The sequence below is a fragment of the Tauraco erythrolophus genome, chromosome 11, assembly GCF_009769465.1.
Source record: "Tauraco erythrolophus isolate bTauEry1 chromosome 11, bTauEry1.pri, whole genome shotgun sequence".
Lineage (NCBI taxonomy): Eukaryota > Metazoa > Chordata > Aves > Musophagiformes > Musophagidae > Tauraco > Tauraco erythrolophus.
This window is the reverse complement of record NC_141475.1, coordinates 18,802,091-18,821,836: the sequence shown is the minus strand read 5'-3', so window position 1 is coordinate 18,821,836 and position 19,746 is coordinate 18,802,091. Positions and strand designations below refer to the sequence as shown.

The 19,746-nt window shown below is 51.5% G+C and overlaps 1 protein-coding gene and 2 non-coding genes across 3 annotated transcripts; all 3 read left to right on the top strand.

The window, feature by feature from the left end:
- The first annotated feature begins 10,900 nt into the window (after positions 1-10,900).
- NUCLEOLIN (nucleolin multifunctional protein) lies at positions 10,901-18,696 on the top strand. The gene is made up of 15 exons (XM_086618202.1): positions 10,901-10,982; positions 11,691-11,798; positions 12,341-12,626; positions 12,953-13,102; positions 13,553-13,726; positions 13,950-14,033; positions 14,287-14,422; positions 14,810-14,946; positions 15,427-15,553; positions 15,775-15,908; positions 16,281-16,410; positions 16,515-16,666; positions 17,158-17,284; positions 17,734-17,963; positions 18,118-18,696. Exons 1-15 carry the CDS (start codon positions 10,965-10,967, stop codon positions 18,195-18,197), a joined length of 2,073 nt encoding a protein of 690 aa, XP_086474328.1. The 5' UTR covers positions 10,901-10,964; the 3' UTR covers positions 18,198-18,696.
- On the top strand, positions 14,138-14,207 carry LOC147528118 (small nucleolar RNA SNORD82). The gene has a single exon (XR_015222415.1). It is a non-coding gene; the product is annotated as a small nucleolar RNA SNORD82 (small nucleolar RNA).
- Positions 16,784-16,860, top strand: LOC147528117 (small nucleolar RNA SNORD20). Its single transcript, XR_015222416.1, has one exon. It is a non-coding gene; the product is annotated as a small nucleolar RNA SNORD20 (small nucleolar RNA).
- Positions 18,697-19,746: the final 1,050 nt, after the last annotated feature.

Here is a 19,746-nt window from a genome sequence, read left to right as displayed (position 1 = left end):
TGATTTCTGCTCTGGTTAAAGGAAGCTCTACATCTCTCTTCAGCTCCTCAGTTGTCCAAAGTCATCCTGGCCCCAGCTCCAAGCTTCTCTGCTGGGGCTGATGTAAACAACAGCCTTGCACAGATGGAAAAGCAAATGGTTTGAGCTGGGTTTCTCTTCTGTTTTTCTGCGGCAATCCCAGCTTGCAGGCGGTGAGTCCATCTGGCAGGAGCCCGAAACACAACAGCAGCAAGTGCCGTGCAAAAGCATCATCTGCGTGAGCCAGGAGCCCTGCAAAGTGAGGGCTTTTTCAGCCCCTGCCATGGAAGGAGAGAGATGGATGAGAGCGATTTCTACCAACTGTGTGGTAGAGGGTTGAGTTAAATGTACAGCAGCAAAAAGCTAAAAGAAAGAAAACACAGTAAATGGTGATACTGGGACTGAAAAAGCACCTGCTTGCACCCAGTTGGAGTGGGTGTGTGTGGCAGTTGAAGCATTTAAAGGTTTTTCTTCCTGGAAAGAGGATTTGTGTCTCTCTGCTGATTGTCCCTGTGCAGATGTAACTGGGACATGTAATGGAGTTTCACCCTATTCCAGAAGCCATGGGTTGCAGTAGGAAACCGCCCATCCTTGGAGCTGAGATTGGTCTGACGGGTCGTATCTGTGAGCATCTATTCCCTTGCTGGGAGCGCCAGCCTTCGAGAGGTCTCTGCATCCGCTTGCTGTTCCTCCCAGCTCCTGGCCTTTTTCTTTGCCCCCAAAATTTAACATCCTTCAGGTGTAACAGCTCCAGAGCTGAAGAGGGCCTTTGGCTGACACTTGAGCAACTTTATTCTGCATGTGTGGGTTGGGAGCGGCTGGGGTCACCAGTGAGACACCCTATGCACGGCTCATGGTTTTCCCCAAAAAACTTCTAGAAACAGGTTTGGGGATCTCCAGCCCCATTCAGGTGGTCTCGACACCTGGCTTTTTGTGCCAGTGATAATTTTGGCCACAAAACCTGACTTTGCTCAAGCCACAAATTGGGAGAACGATTTAAAACTATAGGAAAAACCAAGCCAAGCAATCAGCTATCCTTTGAAATCAGTGCCCAGAGGGAACTGGAGCATCTCCAGGCACAAAGCACAGGGAGACACGGTCCCACCGCAGCCCTGCTCTGCCAAGGGCCTTGTGTCAGCTGTCAGCTGTGTCCCCTCCTCGCTGATGAGGATGGGTCCTCTCCTGTGCTGCAGCACCAGGTGTGAATGCATGGTCATACCAGGAAAACTGTTTTCGGCAGCTGGGGTGCTTGCAGGTGTAATGCAGCCAATGGGCACTCGCCAGCATCTTCAGGACCTGCTAGGCTAGTTTTCCTGCATCCAAGAGGTTGCTCTGTGCCTGGGGCTAGCCCTGCAAAAATTCTCATCTGCCACAAGAAGGATTTAGGAAGTTTTGCAGAAAACAGCCAGGCACTTTGTCCCAAGCCACTGCATTGCTGCTGTCCCCTCTGAACACCCTCGGTTCACTGCCGTCACTCCAGCTCTGGGAGGAGAATCTCCTTTCCGCAGGTGAGAGTGAGGGCAGGAGCAGAGGCAGAAAAATAGATCCTGATTTTGTGCAAACCCAAGGCAACTGGGGCAAAAGAGAGAAGGTCTAAACATGCCTTTTAATACCTGGAGGGTGAAGGTTCAGGCTACGCAGCACTGCACTAATCCTGCACTGATGACAGTGCAAGTGCAGCTCGGTGCTCTTTTAGACTCATCAAGGTTTGCCTTTCGCTGGTTTTCCAGGGGCAGGGACCTGGGATGCTCCCGTCTCCCCTGCCTTTGCCGGGGGTTTGGAGCAGCTCTCAGCTCCATGCTGGGCTGATCTGCAGGATTGTTTCATTAGACTCAACGTGGTTTTTGGCCAAGGCTTTGGCAGAAGGTGGATGGTGAAACTAGGCTCCGTGTTAACCCCTGCACCGCCGCTGTCCCAGTGTGCAGGAGGGCTCGGGCCAGTCCCGTACAGAAACCACCTGTCCCCTCTCTGTGGACAGGCTGCCTTCACCCGCAATGCGAAGGGGCTGCTTGAAAACCAAAGGCCAAGGAAAACCCACTTAAATGAAGAAACTGGGCACTGCTGTGGCTTCAGACATTTGGGCTTTCCCTGATAATTCTCCTCCTGGACCTTTCTCCCAGCACGATCTCCTTTCACAGGTGGATTTGCCCCTCCCAGGCTGTGGCTCATCTGTTGGGAAGGGGGTGTGTGGGGGGGTTTCACCTTCAAGGTCTGGGTGGTGCTGGCCCTGTGGTGGGAAGCGCCTTGTGCAGAAGAGCTCAGTTTCCATGAGAGTGATGCCTCAAGCCACAGTGAGGATGCAGGTGCAGGATGAGCCCCAGTGAGGTGGTGGGACCAGTTTGGGTGCTCCTCAGCACCCAAAGGTGCAGGTGATGCCACCTGCCTTGCAGAAGCCCCAGCTGATTTCAGCAAGTTTAGGCATGAGGCTCCAAGGCTTACAGCTGGGAGGGTGTTGGGTTGGCACCTGTAGCAGTGATGATTCATTCTGCTCCGAAAACGGTGCAGAACAAGTATCGCTCCACGGCACAGATCCCGACGTCTGCCCATCACTGCATGGGCACGTCCTGAAGCCTCAGAGCAAAGGGGTGCAGAGACCCAGCAACAGTAACGTGCTTCCCTCACCCTCGCAGCATCCTCGGGAAACATGTTTCACTCCTGATATCCCAACAAACCCTTAGCGAGGCTTTTATACACACGCACGTACCAACGTAGGTATGTGTTTAGGCTAGCCTCAGTCTCTGAAAGGCTTTTCTAGAGGAAATGCAGCAGCTCATGGAGTCAGGGCTGCCTGACTTGGTGAGGTGGGAGACTGGGAGCACCAGGTGCTGCTCCTCCCCTGGCTCAGTGTCTCCCTTCAGCCATTCCCAAAGAGCTTGAGGCACCTTCTTCCTCATGCCTGGTGGCTGTAGGAAAGCATCTTTCCTTCTTTTTCTTCCCAGTCATTTTTTTTTTCAAGACTCTTTAAAGAAAAACTTTTTTCCCCAGACTGCTAAAGAGGCTGGATTTCAAGCTATGAATCAAATCTTTGGGAGAAATGTAACATCATGAAGATAAATCAGGCAATAAACAGTGCTTGGAGGTTACTTATGCCACTCACAATAACTGTAAGAAACTGTCTTTTTCCAAGCAACAGGATACCCAGTAAGCCCATGGTAAGGCAGAAAGTGCCAACTACTTGTAAACTATATTAATGGACCTTTTATTGGACAGGTGCTCTGTTATTGGACTATGGTGTGAGGCAGAGAAAGTAATGAAGGCAAATGGTGTAGAGCCACCAGAGAAACAAATCAAATAAGGGTTTGACAGCATGATCTGCACTTGTATTTGCTCAGAGAAAATTGCAAGTGCTTTTGGTTTTGTGCTGGAGACCAGGAAGAGCCGCGCTGTCTCCCCTTATCCTTGGGCAGGGGGTTGCTGATGTGGATTTGAGAGCTTGGATGGAAATTGTGCCTCTGGTGGCTTTTTGGGCCATGTCTGCTCTGTCCCTCAGTGTGGCTGCAGGTGAGCTGCTGGGTTAACCCAGCATGTCATGGCTGGAGGGACGATGCCTTGCTCATGGGGAGAGGCGAAAAAACTCAGCAGAGAATGGTCTTGGGAAGAGTACCCTCTCCCCATGCTGCTGCGGGTCCTTCCTTCCTTCACCTTTGATAAATGGGCCTTATCCAGCCTGCCTGGGCACAGGACATGAGACTCCTGCCACGTGCTGGGCTCTGACCACCCTGCAGGTGGGATGCTGTGCAGCCACCAGAGCCTCTTCACCTTTCACTGGGTGAGACCCTCAGGGAGCACCCGGTACCCACCAGCACACTGTGCTCCAAGGGTTGACTCCGCCTTTCCCAGCAAACAAGTCACCCTCTCTGGCTTGGAGCAGCTCCCGCTTGGCTATGTTTTGATATGGTTAATCCCAGGCAGTGTGCAGGCTCTGCCCTGCGCTCTGCATTGTCTGGATAACAAATATGCTAAAGCAGCCGGCTAATTATTGGAAATACTGAGCCTGGCAGGAGCTGGGCAGACCCTGCTCATGCTTGTGCCTTGGCTTGTTACAAAAGGGTTGCTCTGCTCAGATTTATCTTCCTGATCCCATGGTCGACAATATCCCAGGGCTGTGCCCAGGACAGTACTGATGCTCGGAGCTCAGATCCCCATCCCTACCACCCATCCACTGTGTGGCCAGAGGGACTTCCCTGGGGTAGGAGCTGCCCGCCCCCTCCATGGTCCTTCTAGCTCTTCCCTGGCCTCAAGCTCCCCGGGAGAAGCTCTCGCTCCTGCAGATAGTCACAGCACTAATTCAGGTCCTCAGGTTTTCACTGCGAGTTCTCATCCCACATAACTATCACGTGCTTCAGGAGCAGCTCGTGCCTCTTCCTTGCCGTGATATAAGCAATTATTAATGCATTAGTGTTGGGCTGATGAACCATAATGTCTTTATAGTCAATAGCGTTAAGCATTTAATTACCCAGTGGGATGAATTGATGGGCTTCTTTCTTTACTCTACAATTAAAACTGAGCGGAGAGATGCAGTGTAATTTGCAGTCCGATTTAAGCTTCCTTTGCCGTTTTGTGTGCGGGGAGATGAGCTGACGGCTTGTAAGGGATGGGAAGGAGAGGACTTTTCTGCAAGAAACAGTGTTCTCACCTCTCTCCCAGGATGAAGACATCATGAAGCTTGCCTGGCTTAATGATACATCACTGGGTCATTCAGGACCAGGTTTTGCAAAAATTATTGATGCAAGTCTTATTTTTAACTACAGTCATAGGCAGTGGTTTTAACTCGCACCCTGCCAGTGGGAATTTCCAGAGCTGGTAAGTGAAAAAGCCCGATGTGCTGCTGGGACGAGGCACAAATAGCCTGAGAGTGGTCCAGGCTGGGGAATTACTTTCAGCCCTTATTTTTAACCACCTTTTGATGGAGCTGGCTGCGGACAGGAAGCTGGGGCAGATGGAGGGTGAAAGCTGGGTGGGCTCAGCATCCCTGGCACTGTACTGGTGGCTCCAGAGCTCTGACCTTCCCTGGGATCTCGAGTGGTCTGTACAGTTTGACACCAGCCTGGGTTGCTTGAGCTCTGCAGATACAGTCAAGCGCAAAGTGACCTTTTCCAAAAAGTTCGGCTTGTGACTGGCCTCACAACGCAACCACGAAAGCCCCTGGGGTGGCTGGCTCCTCATGCCGGCAAGTTGGGGCAGAAGCTTTGTGAGCCTTGTGGATGGGGCTCAGTGGGCAACTTTTGCTGGGACAACACAGCACGGCAGCTCCCAGGGGAAATATCAGACCATTTCCCACTAAGCTAAAGAAGCCACCCAGCACCCTTTCTACCCACACCAATTCCTGTTTCTGAGAGCAGTTTGACTTGGCTCTGGTGGCGGGGACCTGCCGGCTCCCCTGGCAGGGGCTGGGACACGTGTGTGAGTGTCTGGGGACTACTAGGGGGATCCCGGGAGCAGCGGTGTACTGTGGCTCTGCTCTCACTGGTGGCATTTAGCTCTGTCCTGGTTTTAGAGGTGAGGGCATGGGCAAGCCCCAGGTTCACCATGCCGCTCTGCTCACTGCCTTTGCTGAGCGGTGGGTGCATGTGGCTCCCAAAGCAGGGCTGAGCTCATGCCCTCGCTCAGATACAAACACAAAAATGGGGGGAGCAGAGGGAGACTCCTGCTTTTCTGGTTTCGACTCAGCAAAGACTCAGTTTTTTGTTTGAGAAAGGAGAAAAAAAAAAAGAAAAAAACCTCCCCTGGTTTGGGTTTGTTCCAGGCAGAGTGTCTGCCTTCTGCTGGCCCCATGCCTGGGACCTGCTGTGAAACGGAAATAGCCCAACACAAGCCCATGAGCAGAGGATGCTTCCAGCAGGTAAAATATGAGTGAGCTGAGACAAAGCCCCAAGTCACTGCACTGTGGGCTTTTGCCAAGGGGCAGATGTGTGGAGCCACAAGCAGTTTGCAGATGTTTTACTTGAATCTCTTGCCAGTCATCCCCAGAGACCTGGTGCTTGTCTGGATCCCGTTCCCTATTGCCCCGGCTCCGGGACATGAATAGGATGCACAGAAATGCCTTGTGCAAAGAGGAGTTTCCCCCTCTGGGCCGTTTCCACAAAAGTCCTGCAAAGCCTTCCCAAGTGCTGCAGGTGCATGGGGTGGTGACAGGTGCACTGGCTGCTGGCCTGGGATCGCTGAACTGGGATCGCCTGTAACTTCTCCCCTGGTAGACTTCCCCATGTGTTATGAAGGCACTTGCATGTATTGCTTCAAAACACTTTCCTGTTCCTATGAAACCAACTTTCTCTGCCCTCATGGAGAGAGGAGAGGGCTCCCAAGATCCCCTCTCACCACCTGAATTGCTCCCCATCTCCCATGTCTGGTTTTTCTTCTTTATCTTGCACCTAACCCAAGTCCTCTTTGTTTCAGTCCCACTTCTCTCCCTCACACCATTTTTTCCAGGGCTGCACTTGTTCCTCCTGCTGAGCATAGCCAGAGGGGAGTCCCGCCTGGCCTGGAGGCTCTGGGCAGCTGCAAAGGCTTGCTGGGGGGTGCTCACAGGCAGGTGGCAAGATCCTGCTGCCTGCTCCAGACAAGGAGAGTTAGAGAGAGGAACCAGGCTGGCAGAAGGGGCATCTCGGGCAAATCATTGACTTCTGGACACAGAAACCCCCTTTTTCTCTGCAGAGTACCAGGAATGATCACTTTGAGGAATCCTCGGAGGTCACAGGGAGACTCACCAGGACTTTTCCTTGTCACAGACCCCAGGAAATGGCACAGCCTCATCCAGGAGGGATGTGCTGGGCTATCACTATTGGCCAGGGGGCAGAGGGTGTGCCTGGCTCCAGGGGCTCATGCCAATTCCTGCAGCATCCCACCTCCAGAAAGGATGCTCCCCGGAGAAGAAATCCTGTACTCTGCCAGGCACTGTTAACTTTCAACTCTGCAGGCCACCAGGTCCTGAGGTGCTCGTTTCAAGGTGCAGGACATGGGCTGGTATGTGGTCACTAAAATTAAATGCCATTTCTCACAGTGAGCCCTGCACCCACTTCATGCTCATCATCCTCGAGGGCTGTCCTCTCAGCGTGGCCAGGTGGGTAATGAAGAAAAGACTTAATTAGGGTACAACACAGATCTGTCTCATTTGATGCCCTGCACTGATCAGGGCACAGGGAGAGTTTTTGGGACCCACTGGGTATTTAGGTGAAGTGTGTGCTTTGGAAGAGAGAGGACAACTCCTGTGTGCCTGGCCCTGCTGGGTTACCGTCCACCAGCCGAATGGCAGGGGAGCAGTGCGACGGGGCTGAGGTGGGCACCAGAGGCAGAGGAAGGGAATTTGCTGGTGGGGCATTGGGATGCTCAGGAGGTTTTAAGCAGCACCTAGCCCTAGGATGAGTAAATATGCCTTTTTTTGCTGTCACCTTTGCTGGGCCAAGCCCACACCAGGACACTGCTCGGACCATGTAGCAGCTGAGCTGTGATGCCAGGAAAGCACAGCTGGGGCTGGGGAACTCGGGGCCACATTTGACAGCTTTTCGAGCTCTTTCCTCCCTCTCTGAGCACCCGTAGGGTGTTTGATTGGAGGTTTCTGATGGTTTTCTGGCAGCAGATGCCTGCACAAGCCACAGGTAAAACTCTTCCTCTCCCGACTACACTTGGCTGCTGCTTTTTATCTGGTGAGTATCAAACGCGGGGCTCATCTCAGACCCCCTCTGTGTCCGGAGATCTAGCTGGGAGAGATGCAGCCGGCAGGATGGGATGTCCTGCTCAGCTGCACCCACGGAGGCATGTTTCGGGGAGCCGGGGTGACCCCGCGGGCTCCCACTCGGGACAGGAGTTGCAGCCTTTTGTCACCATCTAGTGGAAACACGCAGCCGCGACCAGGGACAGGCTGAACAGGGCGTTTGGGGACACTCACTTCCTTCACCTACGGTCCCTATGTGGGCGTCCTTCTTGGGCTGGTCACCCATCTTGCCCGGCTTTTAGGAAGCTGCATTTGCCTCGCAGCCCTGCTCCCTCCCAGCCCTGGGCAGCAGCAGCTGGGCAAGGTGTCCCTAGTGCTGCCAGGCTGGGGACAAGCACAGGGAACGAGTCTCCACTATGCCAGAAACTGTGAATCCTTGGCAAATCCCTCCTGGGGTCTCCATTAAACCAGCTAAATTCCCTTTAACTGTGAAAGTAGATCAATGCTCCCAAGCTGCAGACGTGCTACAACAAGAGAGCACCATAAAAGCACCCAAAATACATTTACTCTACAAATAGAGCTGTTAAACCTGTTCTTTTGACCAAATTGCTTCCCACTGACGTTGCTTTGCAGACCTCCCTTGGCCCTGAAATTTCCAGCGGTGCCTGCAGAGAAACAGGGCTGTGCTGTGCTGCTGGGGCAGCCTTGTAACGTGGTGTGCCCCCAAAAAAGGTCTAGTCTCACTGCTGCCCTGGCATCCTTTTGCCCAGTGCTAGGGCTGCCCAGACGTGCTGACCACGGGTGGGATACAGGGAACAGCCCAGCCTAAATGCCAGCGCCTGCAGATTCCTGGCTCCTTTTCTCCCTGTGGCATCCCTGGTCCTTTACGGCCACAGCAGGGGCTGGAAGGGTCGGGATGTATCTGGATGTGCTCAGCAGTGCACAGATTAACACGGTGCATGAATTAATGCAGTGCTGTGGGCAGGGTCAGTTCTTGCTCCTCTGCATATGGGTCCAGCTGCAGCCTCAGAGGTGCCAGCACTGAGGACAACCTGCCAGCGCTGAGGACGCTGCTGGGAGAGGAGATAGAGCACAGGCCATATCGAGACGGCCCCTGCCAGGGCTGGGAACCGAGACTGGCCATTTGCCAGCCCAACCCTTTGCTGACCCCACCACTGGCACTGTTGTTATTAGACACACGCAGTGTCCCAGCTGCCAAAACTGCCCCTGGCTGAAGCAACAGTTGCCCCTTTCCCATGGCAAACCAGCCCTTCTGCAGTACGGAGAGGAACCCAGGCCAGCCCTGGCACTGGCAGCAAAGCTGTACGAGCAATGATAATACAGGATTTTGTTGCACCTCGTGCAGGCATGGTAAGGAGGGAGCAATCAGCTCTTGCTTCAGACAGTTAAAAATCTCTGCCAGGCCTCTACCTCCTCCATTGCCATCACACTGCATCCCCACAGGCCACCCTGGGTCTATGTCACTGCTTCCCATGGGCACTCAGGGATGGCTCCTGCAGTACACCGTGGGATGTGAGCCAGATGTTGCTGTCTCACATGCAAAGTCCAGCTGCTCCATACGAGGGGTTTCCCCAGGTGGCATCCTCATCTGCCTGTGTATGTAACCAGGGCTGGGACATGGCCAGTGTCCTGCTCTGTCCCAGTGCCCTCTCTCCCTGTACTGGCTGATGGTGGCAAACTCTCTGCAGGCTGGCTTATGCCTGGAGACACTGACTGATCCCATCACCTCTCTGTGAGTGGGTGCCCTCCGCTATGGCTCTACCTGTCTGGAAACTGCCTCTCCTTACACAGCAGAGGAGAAAGTGGCACTGGGACAGCCTAATAGCTGGGTGTGTTGCCTCATCCTCTGTGTCTCCCTTGCTTTCAGGTGGCACTGAGCAAACCAGGGCTGTACCCTCAAGGCCATCAGGGCCCTGCAGGACTGCATTAATTTAGAGTTTGTGTTTTTTTTCTTTAGGGCTCCCTAGGATCTTGTGTTCCCCAAGTTAGGGGCTTCTTTCAAGCAGACCTCAGATGGGCAAACTGCTACAGTCACAGGTGCCTGAGTCAGGAGCCCCACGGAGCTGGCTGGATGCCCAGTTTGAAGTGGGAGGAGATGTAAGGCAGTGGGAAAGCCCCAGCAATAAAGGCCACTCAGGCCTTTGGGGAATACCGTGTCAGGCAGGGGAAAGGCAGCACTCAGCCCTGCTAGCAGATCGGCAAGTTAAACAGGGGTACTGCTCGCTGCCCTGGGATCATTCCTACCCCGACTTAATAGGCCCTGGGGTAAAACTCCCCAGGTAGAAAGCTGGTGCCTTCTTTCAATGAATGAATTCAAAAGCATTCCTCAGACAAGCAGAAGTTTATTCTTGCCCCAGCGCTGGGCCTTTTGTCCCTGCCAGGAGCCAGCGGAAGGTGGCAGCTGCAGGGTGCTCCTGTGCCAACTGCAACCCCAGCAGCTGCACATCGACCAGCTCCCGTGGATGCTTCGAACTGTCCAAGGGCGCTCAGTGCCTCCCGAAGGCCGGGGAGGGGAGGCTGGGGGCAGCGGAGGCGGGTGGCAGCTCTATCCCTTTCCCTAGGCCAAAGGAAAAGGCAAAAGCGTGCTCAGGCCGAGTTCCAACCCTGGAGCCGACCTGCCGCAAAGAAGACCCGGAAAGCCGGCCCCGGCGCCGCGCAGAGCAGCCGGCAGACCCCGGCCCGCTCCCCGTCCCAGCGCCGGGAGCCCCGGCCCTTCCCATCCCCTTCCCGGCCCCACCACGCGGCCCGCCGCGCGCCACGTGCTCTCCCACGGCCCCGGTCACGCCCACCCTCCGCTAAGCCCCGCCGCCCAATCAGGGCGCAGGCGCCGAGCTGCCGCTCTCTCATTGGCTAATGCTGATTCCCCTCGGGCGGGCAGCGCGTCCCCTCCGCTCTGGCCCCCCCACCTCCCAGACTCGTTCTCGCCGGGGGTTGTAACGCGCTTTTCCGTTGGCTGATCGCAAGGCGCTGGAGATTGGTGGAGGAGCTCGAGGGGCGGGGACGGCGATTGGCCGGACGGCGCAGCGCGCGTGGCGATTGGCTGAGGCGGGGGCGGCGGGGGCGTGGCGTGGCGGAGGGCTAGGCAAGCGAGCGGAAGGGGCCTGCCTTCGCTCTTTCGTTTCAGTCCCCGGTCCGGGTAGCCAGCGCCTCGCCGCCGCTCCCGCCGACCGCCCGGGGCCCGTTCCGCTCCTCGCCGCTGCCCCGCCGGAGGTGCCCGCCCCCCTCCTGAGACAGCTCGGCCGCCGCCCCTGCGCCGCAAGGCACCGCCGCCATCATGGTGAAGATCGCCAAGGTGAGTGCGCCGGGCGGGGCCGCGCGCTGTCGCCGGGCGGGAAGCGAGCGGCCGCCGCCATGACGGGGCGGACGGATGGCGATCGGGGGGGAAGGGGGCCGCGAGGGGAAGCTGGGCCGTCTTCCCGCCGCCATCTCTTAAGGCCGCGCGGCGGTTTCCAGGCCTCCCCTCCCTCACCGTGAAGATGGCGGCGAGGGGAGGGACCGGGCGCTGGGCGGGAGCGGTTTCAAGCCTCCCCTCGTCCCATCCGTTTTCTTTCGTGTTGTCGCGGGAGGGGGCGCGGGGTGGGGGGGCGAGCGGGCCGGGGTGGTGGCGGGGCACCTCCGCGCGCGCGGTGGGAGAGCGCGCGCAGCCCGGTACGGAGCGGGGGGGGGTGGGGGGGCGGGAGGCGGAGCTACGCCGCGTTCGGCCACGTGGTGCGCCGGGAAGAGCGAGCACGTGGGAGCGCGGGGCGCCCCCCGGGAGCTCCCGCCGCCCTAAAGCGGGCGGCCGAGCGGCTCCGCCGGGCCGAGCACCCCCGGGTCCCCCCCGCCCCGCGGCGGAGGTGCGGCGGCACGTTGTGCGCCGCGGGGGCGGGCGGGGCGGCCACGTGGTGGGGGCGGCTGTGCCGCTCGCGGGTGGCTGGGGTGCCCCGGAGCGCGAATGTGCCGCCTGCTCCCGGGCGGGCGGAGGAATGGACGGCGCCTCACCGCTCGCTCTCTCTTTCAGACTCCCAAGAACCAGGTCAAACAGAAAAAAATGGCTCCTCCACCCAAAAAGGTCGAGGAGAGCGAGGAAGAAGAGTCCTCTGAACTAGAGGAAAGCAGCGGAGAAGAGGTGATCAAGCTAGAAATAAAGTCGGGAGGATGCATGTCTTATAAAAGTGTTACAAGGTTTGGGGGCACGTAGTACGTGACAGAGAATCGACATTAATGAGCAGTTGGTGTCTGTCAGTTAACTGTGGCTAAAGCATAAACTAGATTTTACAAGAGGAGAGCAATATGAGGAAAATTAGCTTAATGGCTACGTCTGCTTCCTGGCTTTGGAAGATCTTAAAGCCCTCCTTAGTACTGATGAGCAGGTCCAGCAGGACATTGGCAATAAGTGATTTATCACACACAAATAATATGCAAGACTAAAAAATTTCAAGCTACTGAATACTACTAGAGAGGTCACTGGTCTTGCTTCAGGACCAGGGAATTTGGAGATATTTTAATACTCCATAAGTAGTCTGTTAAAAGCCTGAAAAAGCTGGCTTTGGGCTTTATTAATTGGACAGAATAGGCAATGTAGATGGCAGTTGTTGTATATTTGTCTGACATTGAAGTAATAGTAGTTTAAAGGGCCAGCATAAAAGTCTTACACTGTGTGTATTTCAGATGATCCCTCCAAAGAAACAGCAAAAAGCAGCAGTTACACCGGCCAAGAAGGCTGCTACTCCTGCAAAGAAGGCTGCTACTCCTGCAAAAAAGGCAGTTACACCCGCCAAGAAGGCTGTGGCTACTCCAGCTAAAAAGGCTGTTGCTCCATCACCTAAAAAGGCTGCTGTCCTAACCAAAGGAGCAAAAAATGGAAAGAATGCCAAGAAGGAAGAGAGCGAGGAAGAAGATGAAGATGATGAGGAAGATGATGATGAGGAGGAGGAGGAAGAGGAAGAAGATTCTGGTAAGTTACATTTGAAATATGTGTTCATCCTTGTAGAAGTTGACTAAAGCTGGTCTGATCAAGTTGTTGAATTTCAGTACCTTTGCAATTGAAGTTCGGTATGATTTAATACTTGTGAGAGGAGGATTTGTTGATTGAAAGGTGGGGAATCAGTGAATTTTGGATGAGAATTTGGGCTGCAGCTGCATTACATTCAGCATGTGAAGCATCTTCCAGTTTCCTGATCTTTCCTGAACTTTGCAAAAGTCTTGTGGAACAAAGTACTTGACTGGTAAAGTTTAAAGGCCGAGTGGTATTGATTAATGCTTGCTGTGCTGTTGGTGCAGATGAGGAAGAGGAACCGGCAGTGCCTGTGAAGCCTGCAGCCAAAAAACCTGCAGCAGCACCAGCCAAAAAGCCTGCAGTTGTGCCAGCAAAACAAGAATCTGAAGAAGAGGAGGAGGAGGAGGAGGATGATGAAGAGGAAGATGATGATGGTATGTGGGATTTGGGAAACATTTGACTCCTTAAAAAAATAAAAAATAGAATATGTTAAACAAATAAACACTTATAGGGAGCTAGAGGTAGGGGGTAATTTAATGGATTAGTGAGAGTGATGATGCAGAGTGTGTGTCTCCGTTTAGTGCCCAGCTGATTTTTGCCAGCTACTAATGCCCATCAGATGTGTCTGAGTGGGTGTTTATTTACCTATTGCTAATAAAACTTATTTTTACTTTTGGGAACCGGTATTGTTTTTTAATGCAGTAAAACTTGAGGAAGAGGCAGCTTTTATAAACACTATAAATATATTAAACTCCTTTGCTGAGAACATACAAACTTAAGGAGGCATGAAAAACACTATTTTGCTTCACAAGATTTTCTTTTCTTAGTCTCAGAAGGGGCTTAATCTTCAGTGTGTCTGAAATCTTGTGCTTAACTTGTTTCAGAGTCTGAAGATGAAGCCATGGACACAACCCCTGTGCAAGTGAAAAAACCTACGCCAGCGAAGGCCGCACCAGTGAAAGCCAAGGCAGACTCTGAAGATGAGGAAGATGAAGAGGAGGAGGATGAAGATGAAGATGAGGATGAAGAGGATGCCGAGGAAGAAAGTGAGGATGAAAGTGAGTTTAAATGTTATTGAGCCCATAACTCTCTAATAACAGGAAATATGCCTGAGCAAAATTTTTTTCTTATCGTGGTCTTTCAGGCTGAGGAACAGTTGGTGTAGTGACAAGAGAAGGTCTTGTGTGACTGATGTTAAGATTAATGCTCCTGTGTTGATCCAGTATAGGAAAAGTTGTTTTGTACTTTTATTTCAGTGTTGTTATTTGTTCTTGATCACAGAACCTGTCAAGGAGGCACCTGGAAAGAGGAAGAAAGAAATGGCCAATAAGAGTGCACCAGAGGCCAAGAAAAAGAAAACAGACGGTAGGTGTTGTGGGATCATCAAATGGTGCTTATGTGGTGCTGTTACTGGACTGTTGGGTGAAACATAACTGTGAAGGTGCAGGATGCTGAGTGGGGGATGTTCCAGCACAAGTGATGATTATAAGGGACTTAATACTGAAGCATGATGTCACTTTTGAGCAGAAACTGATGTGCTAAAGCTGTCTAGTGTCTGGCTTCTAGTTCTTTTAACTGCATTAAAAAAATACAGACCTGATTGTCATTTCATTTAAAGGGCCCACTTCAGCTTTCTCCCTCTTTGTGGGAAATTTGGCTCCCACCAAGGAGTATGAAGAACTGAAGACTGGCCTCAAAGAATTCTTCGGGAAGAAGAATATCGAAGTTTTAGATGTCAGAATTGGTGCTTCCAAGTGAGTTCATCAGTAGGATTTTTCTACTTAATACTTTTAATTGACAGTGATTTGTTTGGAGAGGTGTAACTGTGCAGATGCTGATTCTCTTAAAGATGCTGGGATGGTTGCTTGATAGTGTGTGGAAGTTGGAAGAGGCATGTTACTGATAAGGGTGTAATAGCTGCCTGGCTTGCAGCTTTTTCAGACAGCATCTCCCTAATGGGACAGCTGCCACGTCAGTACAGAGCTGCTGTTTTCTACTGTTGTTTTGGTTATGTGGGCCACCTAGCATTCCTTTTAACACTGACATGACCAGTGGGATCCTCCCTGGTTGTGGATTTCTCTTTGTGTTCTCTGCTACTAGAGATAGATCAGGTTAAATAAGTAAGGTCACTCTTCTTTCAGGCGATTTGGCTACGTAGACTTTTCATCTGCTGAAGATCTGGATAAAGCTCTCCAACTGAACGGGAAGAAATTAATGGGTTTGGAAATCAAACTGGAAAAAGCAAAGAGCAAGGAAACCATGAAAGAAAACAAGAAAGGTACTGCCCGTAACTCTGAATACCTGTGCACATCAAAGAAAAGTTGTTGTAATTGGGTCTTGGAGCAGACTTGCAGCATTACTGATGGCTGCTGTTCTGCTCTTAAGGCAGCTCTTCCTGGTTTGGGCTCTGTATCATAAGCAGTTTCTCAAATGCGAACATATGGATAGGCAAGTTCAGACTGGTATATCCGGAAATGTGATTCCAAGAAATACTGCAACTTGGGTGAGGAGAGTCTGAGAAGGAAATGTGGCTCTCTCTGAAGCTTTAGGACCTGTTTTCTGAACTTGATGCCCTAAAGTACAGTAACAGCCTAATTAACTGTTACAATAGTTGCTTTTCCACCTCCTGAAAATGTGGAAGCTTACTGTGATTTATTTTCTGCTGCATCAACTCACTCTGGTTCTCACTGAATTGGCAGTGTAGATGAGAAGGGATTTTTAGCTGGTAATGTGAAAGTAACTTTTTTTCTCTTTGCAGAGAGAGACGCTAGAACACTGTTTGTGAAAAATCTACCCTACCGCTTAACTGAAGATGAAATGAGAGACGTGTTTGAGAACGCACTAGAAATCCGAATAGTAATGAACAAGGACGGGAATAGCAAAGGGTATGTAGCTGAGAGGACCGTTGGATATTTGCTGTTTCTCAGACTCTGGGTATTTTTTGATAAGCTTGTGTCCTTAAACTGCCTTCAGGGACCTGCTGCATTAGATGTACTGAAAATGCTAATTTTTGATACATTTTTCATCCACATCCTTTCTCCCCCTGCTTGTGAACTTAGTCATTCCAGGAAGGAGGCATTTGCTTATGTTCTTTTCTGTGCTGTAGGATGGCCTATATTGAATTTAAAACAGAAGCTGAGGCAAACAAAGCTCTGGAGGAGAAGCAGGGCACAGAGATTGATGGTCGTGCCATGGTCATTGACTTCACTGGCGAGAAGAGCCATCAAGATCATCAGAAAGGTACTTTTCCAAACCAATAACGTCCGTGCAGATGACATTTAGGATTTAATTCCACTTGTTTCAGAAGTTTGCTAGGAGTAGAACAACTTGAAGCACTGCAGGAAAATCATAAGATGTTTCCCATAAGGAAGGGACCTTTTCCCTAACTTGTGCTCCACGTCCTGTGCTTTTCATATCTCTACTACGTGTTTTTGGACAAGGGGCGACAACTAGTCTAGGTGACCACAACAGTGTTGCACTTAACCTTGTGCCTCACCTTGAAGTGAGGAGGGAGCAACAACTACTTTCACCCTAGAGAGGATCTTGTGCCTAGAGGAGCAGAGAGCTCTCCTTCCTCAAACTTGTGCTTACAGTACTGATTTTTCTCCATAGGTGGCGGAGAGTCAAAGACCCTAATTGTCAACAACCTCTCATATGCTGCTTCAGAAGAAACTCTTCAAGAACTGTTTAAGAAAGCTTCTTCCATCAAGATGCCACAGACCAACCAGGGCCGGCCTAAAGGGTATGTTGTGCCTTTCTCCTGACTCTAGAGTTGGCACTGTGAATGACTTAACTCCACAGGTCCCTTGTGCTCCAAGGCTGACTGAAATCTTCCTCTCCAAACAGGTATGCATTTGTAGAATTTCCCACAGCTGAGGATGCCAAAGAGGCATTGAATTCCTGTAACAACACAGAGATTGAAGGCAGAGCAATCAGACTGGAATTCAGTTCACCAGCATGGCAGAAAGGGAACACGAATGCAAGAGGAGGATTTAACCGTAAGTGGGAAGAAAAAAAAAAACACACCAAAACCCCAAAACAACCACCAAAAAGCAAACAGAAAAAAAGCATGGCAGTGCTGTGGAGTGAAAGACTTGCATCGTAAGCAAGTGTGCTGGATATGATGACTGATTATCTGAAACGCTGATGAAACTACTGCCGAAGTCCTCTAGATAGTCAAGTGCTGATCCAGCAGTGTCTGTTCAGTTAATATCCCTATTGATAAGATGCAAGTATCTATTTGAACAAACCAAACCTAAAAAGAGTTATTTTGACAGTGCCAGGTTGGCTGATGGAGATAATTTAACATCAGGTTCTTACTGCAGGCCTGAGAAAGCTTTCAAGAACTTCTTTAGTTGTACTTCAAAACAAACCCTTGAGCCCCGTGAGCTGTTTCAAGAGCCAGTAACACAAGCTGCATGTGATGTTAGGAAACTGGTGGTTGCCTTGCTCAGGCGTAATGATCTCCGAATGTGTTCTCTTTCCATAGAACAAAGCAAAACGTTGTTTGTCAGAGGCCTTTCTGAGGACACCACAGAGGAGACGCTAAAAGAATCATTTGAAGGCTCTATAAGTGCTAGAATAGTCACAGACAGAGACACTGGATCATCTAAAGGGTACGTTAAGCATCACCTGGCATTAGTTCAGTTGCTACAAAGAGCCTTACGCCTCACTTTAACTGGTCTTGCGTGTGCAGAGTGTTTCTCATGCGGGTGATCCTGTGACACTAGTAGTTATGTGGAACCAGAGAACAAGCTTACGGCTCCGGCTCTGTTCCTAGAGGGCAGCGCGTGCTCGCTTCTCAATGAGCTCCTTCCTGCCAGCAAATCCGTGGCAGCCTATGGATTCGCACGAGAAGTATATTGACTGTTCAGTACTGGCAAACTCACGATGGGACTCCATCGATTGTGAGAAGCCACTACTGTTATACAAGTAACGTGGTCCTGCTCCCTGTATTGTTGCGGAAGTGCTGGTGGTGTTTCCGAAAAGATTGCTGTCGAGTACCTGCAGGTGGTGCTACAGCTTGTGGAGTTTGACTGTCTCTGTCTCTTAACCTGTTTCTTAGGTTTGGGTTTGTGGACTTCAGCTCCCCGGAAGATGCCAAAGCAGCTAAAGAAGCCATGGAGGATGGAGAGATAGATGGAAACAAAGTGATCCTTGATTTTGCCAAGCCAAAGGGTGAATTTCAGCGTGGTGGTGGATTTGGCGGTGGATTTGGCGGTCGTGGTGGCAGAGGAGGAGGCCGAGGAGGAAGAGGTGGATTTGGTGGCAGAGGTGGTGGCAGAGGATTTGGAGGTAAGAAGAGACAAATGCTGCTCTAAGGGAACGTGCTCAAAAATTAATCCGAAGCCATTCTTGGGATTATGGTGGGGCGTGAATTAGGATGGGTTTGGAAGGACAGTGTTGGGGGTACCTGTAACTCTGCTTCTTGACCTAATTTTCTTTCTAGGTAGAGGAGGTGGCTTCCGAGGAGGCAGAGGAGGAGGTGGAGATCACAAGCCACAAGGGAAGAAGATAAAGTTTGAATAAACTTCCCCTTTCCTTCCTCTTCTTCTGCTCTCTGAGACTATCTGAAAGGACTCCGGGGGTTTTTATTCTCCTTTTATCTTGGCGGAGCCTTCGGAGGACATTCCAAGATGCAAAGCAGTACTGTGAGCCACTTGGAAGATACAATTTTCATTTCAAGGAAGAGAGAGCAAGCCATTTTGACTGCTTGCTTGTTCAAATGAACTTTTTAAAAAAAATCAGCGATAGATGTGGGAGTTAACCCCTTGTCTGTGAGTTGTCTTGAATTTATAATGTTTTACCCATGTACAAAAATATTTTTTTTTTCCTATAAACTTCTGTAGCATTTTTGCTGTAAAAATGCAGAATGTTTTATCATTTGTGCTTCAGCACCCTGTCTTGGACAGATTAAAGGACCTAAACTGGTTCGTGTTACTTCTGCGCCGCTAAATGAAGCAGGGCTGAGAAATAGTGTGTGTTGAGCCTTCCCTGTCTTAAGGTCAGTGATGCCAGGCAGCAGCTCATGCACTGCTGCTGCTCTGGACTGTGTGCTGTGCTTGGAGTGCTTGCGGGAAGGAGTAGGAGAGAGGAAGTACGATGGCTGAGGTAAGCCCTGTGCCTACAACCATACTTTTTTTACTGAAGATGTAGGTAATAACTGCATGCTAGCCAATTGCTCTTTTACATGGTTTTTTTTTTAAACAAATGAGTAAATTGGATCATGTACCTAAGGCCCTGCACTTCAGTCACATTCTTGCAGCCGTTGCCTTTTTTCTCCTCTTGACTGATCCCAAGTGTGAATGCATTGAAACACGGGGTTGGGGAGAGTAACTGTATGTGTCACCTTGACCAAGCATGTTCCTTGTGATGTTCCTTTGGGAGGTGGTACAGGTGAGTGCTTCCACCAGAGTGGGGATGAACACGCTAGGTCCTGGCCCAGTCCCTTGGCAGTAGTTCCTGGCCTCTTTTCCCAGCCTGGCATTTGGCTGGTGTCCTGCAAGCGGAAGCTGTTGGGGGCTGGCACTGCTCTTGAGTGACTGCAGCATGTGGGTGCAGAAAGCACCGGGGCAGGTGCGGTTTTGGCGTAACTGGGACAGGAGTGGTGGCAGCCCTCTGTCTCTGTAGCTGTCAGTTCAAGCCTCCCCTGGCTGCAGCTTGAATGTCAAGTGCCTGTGTCCTGCTGCTGTGGCTTTGACCTCGCAGCGGGCAATGACCTGTGCTGTACTCTATATAGTAATAGCTAATGTAATAATACAATAGCTCTGCTTTGCATAGTGTGACTTTTTTTTTTTTATTGCCATACACGGTCTTTGCAGCCCCTCAAGTGCTGCTGTGGTTCTAATTCCCAACACACAGTCCCTGGAGGGGAAACAAAGGGTTTCTCTGCCGCTAAAATGTTAAATCAAGGGGGGAGCGGCTGATTTTTCCCTGGAGTGTTCTGCTGCTGCTGGAAGCCTGAGGAGGGGTTTGTGTGTCGTCTCCCCCCAGCCCTTGAGCCGAGGGCTCCTTCTCTCCAGCCGTTTGGGCATCAGCCATTTTAGAGCCGCACCGAGCCCCGGCGGCAAATGGGCGG

Excerpts from the sequence above, each read along its gene's own strand:
- NUCLEOLIN (XM_086618202.1), top strand. Across the intron at positions 14,947-15,426 it reads CATGAAAGAAAACAAGAAAG|AGAGAGACGCTAGAACACTG; the intron begins GTACTGCCCGTA and ends TTCTCTTTGCAG. Across the intron at positions 17,285-17,733 it reads GACACTGGATCATCTAAAGG|GTTTGGGTTTGTGGACTTCA; the intron begins GTACGTTAAGCA and ends CCTGTTTCTTAG.